Source organism: Garra rufa, chromosome 4, assembly GCF_049309525.1.
Source record: "Garra rufa chromosome 4, GarRuf1.0, whole genome shotgun sequence".
Lineage (NCBI taxonomy): Eukaryota > Metazoa > Chordata > Actinopteri > Cypriniformes > Cyprinidae > Garra > Garra rufa.
Genome location: NC_133364.1, coordinates 32,072,773 through 32,082,875, shown reverse-complemented (window position 1 = coordinate 32,082,875; position 10,103 = coordinate 32,072,773). Strand labels below are relative to the sequence as shown.

At 36.9% G+C, this 10,103-nt stretch overlaps 1 protein-coding gene across 1 annotated transcript; it reads right to left on the bottom strand.

Annotated features, from left to right (window-relative positions):
• Positions 1-1,255: 1,255 nt before the first annotated feature.
• On the bottom strand, positions 1,256-9,542 carry LOC141332884 (membrane-spanning 4-domains subfamily A member 4A-like). The gene is made up of 6 exons (XM_073837846.1): positions 9,366-9,542; positions 8,841-8,951; positions 7,526-7,594; positions 2,319-2,450; positions 1,881-1,997; positions 1,256-1,297 (listed from the first exon to the last, which is right to left on the bottom strand). The coding sequence occupies exons 1-6, from the start codon at positions 9,540-9,542 to the stop codon at positions 1,256-1,258; spliced, it is 648 nt and encodes a 215-aa protein (XP_073693947.1).
• Positions 9,543-10,103: the final 561 nt, after the last annotated feature.

Sequence of the window (10,103 nt, the reverse complement as noted above, 5' to 3'; positions counted from 1 at the left end):
CACGCTTGAGGTATTCGGCCAATAGCAACGCACCGGATAGCTGGCCAATCAAACACCTCGGTTTTTCATCAACAGTGAGTATTGTAAAAATCTAAACGTTTCAGAAAGACACAGCAGAGAGAAGCAACAATAATGTACAGTAAGTGGAAAATAATGTTTTTTTAAACCTCAAACCTCATAAACACATTGCATTACAACAAATACATCATGACCCCTTTAAGGAACAGGAGGATAAGAATATTGTCGTATTTAGACGATTGTCTGATGTGCTCATAATCGAGTGAGCAAAAAGTGAAAGATGCAGAGATAGTGTTAAATAATCTCAGCAGCTTGGGGTTCAGGATCAACGTTGTATTTTTTTCATCTTACTTCCTTACAATGCATTTTTAAGTAGTGTTTTTTTTTTCTTTTCTTTTTCCAAAGAACTAAGATTTTTTTTTCCAAATTCCAATTTCCAAGTAAAATTGTTGTGGATTGTGTCGCACATTATTGTCTATTCACTTAATTTTCCTATTTTTTTTAAAGATCCACTAAAGTGGCTTGAAACACGCAGCGTTATTGTCATGATTTGAGCCTCCGTCGTCCTGTCATCACAAACTCTTGCACTACACATCATGGACTTCATCCCCCACAAGCCACTGCACCAATCACTGCTCACACCTGCTCCTCGTGACCCACTGCACTGATTGCTGCACGCATCTGTTTCTCATCACACTGACTGTTCATAAACCACTCAAACACACAGCTTCTTCGCAAAGTCTTGTATTGCCCCGGCTGCATTTCTGAGCGTTTCTTCCCGTGTTTGTTTTCCGTGTTTAGATTCCTGGACTCCCACTCGTGTTTGATTCTCGCTGCCCGCCCCGACCATTCTGCCTGTGTTTGACTTCGATTTCTGCCTGCCCCTGTGTGTTTGTCTGTACTAATAAAATGCTGCAGATGGATCCGCTAGTCCGCAATGTTTTTCTTCTGTATACTTTATTTTTACAGTATTAAGAAGTTGTTCAATCTATCCAGTTTCTCTGATGATTATGCAACTTTCTTAAAACCAAAAAAAATTATGAAATAGCATCTAATCTTTAATAGTTTTTGTTTACACATATGTCATTTTAAATAAATGTAATTTTAATCTGATAAACTGATGAAGGGACATTAAAGACAATATATAGGAAATTGTTGGGAATCTATATGTCCCACAAAAGTGCCATCACACACAACTGCAGGACAAAACTTTCCCCACCTTTTTTATAATTAATGTTTATTCACAGTTACTGTATTGAGGTTCTTCATAAACAGGTATCTGGAAGAAAAAAAAAACTTATACGATCAGCTTCCTTGCTTATTAAACAATTATTGCACCCATTTTTATATGCTTTACACATTTCCAGTACAGAAACACTTAACATTATAATTTTCAAAAAAATTTCAAGCCTCTCTTACCTCTGAGCTGTTAAGATTTTGGAGATGATTGGGCCTAAAATCAGAGGGCTGTGGAGTTAGAAATTGTGTATCCAACGGTACCTTGGGGAAATGCACATATGTTTAATGCCTTCTTGCTGTCAGATCGTATAAATGCACTAAAACTGGTGTATAGACCTTATTGTACTTCAAATAAAATTGGAAAAAAAGCAAAAGACAGAAACCCTTTGTATACACTTGTCCTGGTGGAGAACATGCTTTAATCCGGAATTGAAAATCTACAGTTTTAACCTTAAATAGTGAAAAGTTTAAGAAAAGGTTTTGTATTGTATCTTGTAGTCTTTGTTGGTTCTTGTAAAGTGTGAACCCAAATGTGTAGATATATCTATTATGTGTATATATATATCTGAAGGGTTCAGTTGACAAAAAAAAGCTTGGGATCCCTGAATTGGTGCATTACTCACCTGAGGAGGACAACAGCAATATGAGGCTTTACAAGCAAAAACTGACAGACAGATGGAGGTGATAAACTGAAGGAAGGTGAATAACAGCAATACACCTCTGATTCCCTTGAAGAGAGTCTTGAGAGAAAAAAATCAACATAGATATTAATAACAAAATAACAGCTACACTGGCTGCTCAGCAGTCAATAATCTATTATTCCTAAGATTGATATGGTAATATGTTCATTGATCAAACTGAGTTTACAATTAATGTATAATGTCAATATTTTTAATGCATTGTAAATGATCAGTAATAGTAAGAAATTTATAAACTTCTGAAATGTTGGGGAAAAGACTGGACAGATGAGTGCACATAAACGCTTGACTTTTGACAAGTGTACTGACCATTCAGTAATTTTAATGTAAATATAAAAATGAATGTGAAAGCTTATGACATACCGTATACTTATAACATTCATAATCTTGACAGTAACTGTAGGGACCTCCAAAAGCCAAATCCAGCGAAATAAAAAAAGCAGCAAATGCTGCGGTTATAGCACTGAAAATGTTCATTCCAAGTGAACCACGTACCTACAGGCAGAAAATCAGCATAAAGTTATGCTGTGTTAAAAAATGCTGTGTTAAAATAGATGTAAAAGTATATGGAGTGTGATAAAAAATAAACTACTTGACATACATATATAAAATATTAATCAGGTTCCATGCACCAATAAACTGTTTTTTACAGCAAAGTCCAGACAAACTTCACTGATAGTTTAGGTTACAGCAAACATGCTGATGTCAAAACATTTCTGTACACTTCAGTACAAATTTAAATGTCAAATTTAAATGTTTAAATGAACGGACAAAGGAACTGAGGAAACTAAGGTCCCTTTCAGTCGTTAACTATGATGTTACATATGGGAACTCACTAGAGAGACGGTATATAAGATAGCCAAGGCAGCTTTTGTGGTTGGCTCATTGCAAGCGTGTGACCATGGCTGCACTGAGGTTCCGCCTCTCAAGACAGCTGCCTTTGTCGCCTACCCGGGCCAGTTCAGCGGGCCATAAAGGCTCCTCGAAAGTCCAGAATGTTCCACTATGCAAACCCGTGCAGTTACCAAAGGATGGCTCTCCTCACGCTTTCTTGACGCTCCCATCTCCCAGGCCAGCTTCTTCGGCAACACTGTCTAGAACATTGCCCAGCAGTTCTCTGCAGTACAGAGACAGACGGAAGCTATCCGACACATCTTGCCCCAGCATGAGACCACCAGGTAGACAAGTGACCGGCCTCCACCTGCTCATCCCAGAGGGTGCCCCCCTGTGGTCTCTACACCTGTTCCATCTCCCACTGCTTCCCAGGAGGCAGCCCCTACACCATGGCGCCGAGCTGGCCGCAGGAGAGCGGTGCCGTCCATTGCTCAGGGACCTGTGAAGAACACCCAGAGCTGCAAAGCGTCCTTGACATGGGCACCCCGGAGATGGCAGAGGTTGCTCTTCGACCGCACCTCTTCCCCTCTTGGGATCTCTCCATTCTCCTCCAAGTTGAGCCAAAATGAAACTGAAGCTGAGCTCTTGTTCATCTCTGTTTTATTGTGTTGTTCTATTTCGTGTGTTTTTTTTTTTTTTTTTTTTTTTTTAATTGCTTGTACTCTCGACGCTGAGAAGGCGTTTGATCAGATAGAGTGGGAATATCTGTTCGAAGTACTTAAACGACTTAATTTAGGTGAGAGGTTCATTAAATGGATAAGACTTTTATATACAAATCCTAAAGCACAAATTCATACAAATCGCAATTTATCTTCCTCATTTCATCTGTTCAGAGGAACACGGCAAGGATGCCCCCTGTCAGCACTAATTTTCGCTCTTGCTATTGAACCACTTGCACAAAGTATACGTTTAGACCCCCAAATATATGGTTATCAGACAAAGACCACAACAAATAAAATTTCGCTATATGCAGATGATATTTTGTTATATGTGACCAAACCTCTCATCTCTATACCATCCATTCTTGAAAAAATTGAAATGTTTGGGAAATTTTCAGGATATCGGATAAATTGGACAAAGAGTTTACTAATGCCAGTTCATGACATTCCTCAAACAACGTTGGCAAGGTTCCCCTTTAAGGTTACCAATGACAAATTCACATATTTGGGTATAGAGGTTACAAAGAAACTTCCCTCTCTCATGCAATCTAATTTTCCACCTTTATTGGAAAAACTTAAAAATAAAATTCAGTTTTGGAAAACCTTGCCAATATCACTACTTGGGAGGATAAATGCCATCAAGATGATCTTTTTACCACAAATACTATACTTGTTTCAAAATATTCCTGTTTTCTTAACAAAATCCTTTTTCAAGAAAATTGATTCAATTATTCAACCCTTTCTATGGGATTATAAAACTCCAAGAATTAACAAAAAGCATTTAATCAAATCCAAAACGAACGGAGGTCTATCCCTCCCAAATTTTATGATGTATTATTGGGCGTGTGCTTTTAAAAATATTAACTCCTTCAACATGACTTCTAACACACTCCCCACTTGGTTAGCTATTGAAGTGGAAGACTGTGATCCATATTTACCTGCAGCCCTAGTACTTTCACCATTGCCACTTGACAAAGCAAAGGACGTTCAAAATCCGATCATACATAATTTGTTTCGTATATGGAAACAAATTAAATCACACTTTACCCACAAAACGTTACCTCTTTCTTTACCAATTGCTAAAAATCCATCCTTTGCCCCTTCGAATTTAGATCTGACGTTTACTAATTGGAGGAAATTAGGATTATGTTGTATCCGTGACCTGTATACTGAGGGTAAATTTGCTTCCTTTGCACAATTACAAACAAAGTTCAAACTACATAACAATAATTTCTTTAGATATCTACAGGTTAGAGATTACATCCGAAAATTCATGCCAGGTTTCGATACACAACCACAATCTATGCTCGATGAATGTTTCACTATACTCCCATATAAAAATAAATTTATCTCTAATATATATAACAAATTACAAACAATATCTTCCCCCTCATCCAATAAATATAAGGATAGTTGGGAGAAGGACATGGGTACCCATATTCCTGATGACATCTGGGAAGAATCACTGGAATACATACACTCCTGCTCCTATAATACGAGACATCGTCTTATACAATTCAAAATTATACATAGGCTACACTTTTCAAAAGTAAAGATCCACAACATTTTCCCGAACGCTTTATCGAATTGTGATAAATGTCAGTCCCTTAATGCAACACTTTTCCATGCTTTCTTTTCTTGCCCGAAGGTCACCAGTTATTGGTCTGATGTATTTAATGTACTGTCAAGAATTTTTAAGACTACATTGTCACCTGAACCATTGTTGATTATTCTTGGCACATCAGAGTTATTTAGAAAATTTACTTCAGCCCAGCAGCGGTTCATTTCCTACTCTCTTATTACTGCAAAAAAGTTACTTTTGATGTCATGGAAAGGACCAGCGATACCTACTGACAAAATGTGGCTTCGAGATCTCTCCAATACTTTACATTTAGAAAGAATTAGATATCTGTTGAAGGACAATCTCTCAGGTTTTTATAATATTTGGCAACCCTTCATAGACTTCTTACAATCAGTATCTGTATAAACACGTATTTTCTTTCATTTTTTTAATATAAACTCTTATTGTACTTCTTACTACAAAATTGTATTCTAATTTCGCGCTGTTTGTCTTTTTTTTTTCTTTTCTGTTTTGTTTTGTATGTACATTTATACAAAAATATTTGAGCCTCTTTTATATTGTTGATTGAAATTGTATAATATATATATGCTCAATAAAAAATATATAAAATTAAATGCTTGTACAGCACTTTGGTGCAACTTTTCATTGCTGGAATAATGCTTTATAAATAAACTGAAACTGAAACTGACCACGCTTTTGCCTCTATTCCACAAGTCTTACTTCACATGTGCTCTGCCCCCTTAACGGTTGCTAAAGAACTAAAAAGAACTGACACCTCTGGTGGGTCCAATTCTGGCCTAAAGGGTGTTGAGAAGATTACGTGATGAGCCCATTTGTCCTGACACACTTTCCTGTCAGGATTTGGTCCTCATACGTAAAGCAGCTACAGGATTGTGGCGTGTTCCATGGGTAAGTTCCCATATGTAACGTCATAGTAAACGACGAAGGGGAACGTCTAGGTTACGTAGGTAACCCACGTTCCCTGAAGGGGGAACAGAGACGTTACATCCCTTTGCCCCAATCCTGAGCTGCGCTGAAGGCTGGGCTATAACTCGGCTCCTCAGCAAAAACCTGAATGAGTGGATGCATGCCACCATCTTAAATATCCATATGTACAGGGGAGTGGCTGTGCATGCAAATTCCACTCGCCAATTTTCATTGGCCTTTTCTCTTTAGCTCAGAGGTGATGTGTGTTAAACTAATTAAGAATCAAGGAGACACAGGAACACAGATAAAACAGGAATTGAACACTGAAAACAGGCCTCGCATCCAAATGTTCATACTATCCATCCTAAATAGTATGTGAGATTAGAATATGTGTGCAAAGCATAGTATGTTTAAAAGAGTATACCAGAAGTTCTACTATTTCAGGTAGATTTTTGAATTGTGAATTTGTTCCACTCCACTTTTAGACATGCACTCACAAACTTCCCTAAGCTCTTTCCCTTGGAGGAATAACTGCTGCCATTTTGAAGTATGTTCCACTTCATGTAGTGGAGGGGGGAAGTTTGTATGGACAAACCCTTGACCCCTCCCTTCACTGAGGGAGTGAGTCAACTTCATATGCACACTTCAGGCCAATCCATAGACCACAATGCAACACGATTATGACGTCATCGCAGATCACGTTTAAATTATCCCCATCCCAGACAACTCTTTTATATAAGAATGATCAAGGTTTTAGGACTATCCAATTCAGCCCATTCCAAGGGTTTTGCCAGAAGTGGGCACTCATGCAAAAAAATCAATAGCGTACATCAGAGTCAACAAGATGGAGGAAAGTTATCGAGTGAAGGGCATAAAAAACGTACTGAAATACAGCTACTAATGGCTAATATTGCCCACGTTCCATTGCGCTTTGGTGAGAAATTCTATTAAGAATTACAAACACAAATAAAAATCATTAAAAAAGAGTTAAGTAGAGAGGTTTAGATAGAAGGATTTAAGTTACTAATGACCATACATCCTCTTTTCCCCGGACATGTCCTCTTTTTGGAATAAAAAAAATGCGTCTGGCCTAAATTGCCCAAAATGTCTGGATTCAGCTTTTGCTTTCTACAGTCGCCATTCGATGTGTGCGTTTTTGTATTAAAGCCTTGCACAGGACTGTTTTCTTAAACCCGCTCCCGCAAACATTCCAATATTGAATATAATTTTCACGCATCACGAAGTTGCAATTAATCTGTTTAGTATTTAAATCGCATTGGATGCAGCTCATGTTGGATGTAGGGTTGCCAAATCTGCATTTTGTCCATGGAACTGGGCTGATTTTAAACTGTTTTGGCGGGTTGACTTTCTCCCGAGGGTTAAAAGTTTTTACTAAAATGCTTGTATTAAAACAATTTGCATTCTACCTGTGATAAAACTGTAGTAAATATTAGTTTTGTTAAGAAATAGTGGGTTTGTACTAAAAATAACAAGTGATGTGTACATACCAAACAAAAGCTGGAAGGTGAATTCATTTTGTTTTCTGCAGCAATGCAGAGTGAGCCTGCAATGATGTACTGTGAAAGAGAGAGAAGAGCAAATATTGAGGCTTTTTTTGGAATATTAACAGATTGTACTCAACCAAAAAGAGCTTTTTACTGCAATGTGTATACTAAGATTGTTGCCTTAAAGACGTTTGATTGTGTTCCCCATAGTGCCAGCAGATGCAGTGTCTCATTTCACTTCTTAGATTTGTAATCGAAGATTAAGGCATCTTATCTCTGCATTTGGAAGTTAACTTTGTGAATCAAGGGTTGGCATTTAGAGAAATGTGTGCATATGTGATGAAATGACAAAACTGTTAGTTTGTGTTGTGTTCCCCTAACCACCCACACACACACACACACACACACACACACACATACACCAAAACTGTACAAATCACAAAAATGACATATTGGCTTCAGAGTTTGTAATCCTCATTTATACATCAAATTACACAGGGAACGCAATCACTGAATTGTGTAACCAGCAAAAATTCATAAGATTAACTGTCCTCAGACTTTTGAAGATGTACAGGGCCCCATTTGTAGCATGCATAGCATAAGAACAGATGCAAAAAAGGTAGAACAAATATAAAAATTTACCTACGCATTACCTTTTTCATTTTACTTATAAACAAAAGCATTCAAGTAAGAAAAAAAAAACAAATCATCAAATGTAAAATTCCCTTTAGTGTATTCATTAGAAATAAAGTGATTATTAAAACTACAAAAGTAGGTCAATCAAGAGCAGTGAGTGATTGTCTCATTTATTGTTTTTATTGTTTTATTGTCTCATTTAAAATTACTGAGACAGATAGCCTATATAATAAGACCTACTGTATTGACCTACTGAATGTTACACATCAGATGTTTTTTCCCCAACAGTTACAGTATGTTTGTGTGAATACTTAAATACTGTAATTCTGTGTGTATTTATCAGACGCTTTGGATAACAGTCAATGTGAGTAGTGAGTGGAGAAAAGGTACTTCTATCAGAAAAACTTAAAATAAAGATAATTTTAGATGTTTAATTACTATTTGGAGCATTGGGATCGCTAGTCACATTAGATCACATTTTAGGAACGCTACAGTTATAGCATTACTTAGCAATGCGGAAACCTGTCCCTTGGCACCACCCGGTGTTGATTTCTAAAATGGTTGTATTTACTGTCATGTCCTTGTAGTGGCGGTACACATGGCGGTAATAGGTAATTTTGGTTGACTACCTACTGTAGATTATATTATAAAAGACAGAAAACTAAACCGTATAATTTCTTACGATGATAGATCCCCAGTAAGGAATACCAAGAAAGACAAAGATGGGTTCTGCATGAACTGTAGACACAATGCCAAACAGGAGAGTCATCAGTCCAATCATTATCTGGACAGTCTGTAGGACAAAAAAAATGAATACATTCTGAATAGTATAAAAGAGTCTTTTTAGGCAGCGGCAGTTGTGAACTTTATATTGTATCAGACAAAAAAAATTCTACAAGTGTCAAACTTTAATTGTTTGAATTCACATACTGGTTTGCAGATTTGCAGAATTTGTCCATTATTACTTTCTTTTTTCTTTTTATAATATTTTGTTTAATATTGTATTCTTTAAATGATAAACCTTATCTTATGTTTGTGCCTTTACTGCATTGTTACCAAGGTATAGAGTCACATTCTTCAATAAAATTGTGTATGCTTTGTTAATGTGTGCTATCACTTCCTTAGAATTAATTCATGTACTTTTCTTACCTCAGACTAACATGCACAAACAAAAAACAAATACGTGGGTTTATGAAAAATTTCCTACCCCAAGAGCCTTTGGTTGACCTTTTAGAAATGCCTGAAGTCCATGAAGAAGTGAAAATCCTGCTGTCTGTTGGACATACACAGGCGCAGGAGCATTTGTCACAGTCCCAGGTGGCATTGTTTGTATTGGTGGTTGCAGCTGGATGACAAAAGAATTCATGGGTACGGCAGTCGACATTTTTGTTTCAGGATCTGAATTTGACCTGAGGATATAAAACAAATTTAACTTATTAAAATGGTATATATGCTATGTCTTAATATTGTTTAAACACTAAATGCAGTTATGCCATAACAGTTATGGCCATCGGACGAATAACTGTTATCAACAACAATAACATTGAAAACGGGAAATATACCGCATAACAAAAACAGCTCATTTATAAACTGATCTATATGATTTGCATTCAAGGCATTTAGAAGATGCTCCATTCGAAGTTAGTTGTATAAAGATATTCAGATTTAGCATAAGTATATATTTACTGTTTTACCAGGGGGGAAAAAATCCTCTCTTCAGCTGGTTTTTCCCGCTTTGCTCTGAAGTTCTGTTAACTCTTCTGAGAGAAGTCAATGCAAATTCCATGTCATGTGTAATTTCTGATACTTTTTCCCTAGAATTTGATGGAAAGCAGGTGGAGCTTAGGTGGCCATTACGTGAGATAATAAGTAACCACAAAAAAAGTGAAACCACGTTACACTCCTAAGGTTGATAACAGAATAAACCCTTTTGCAACTAAATCTA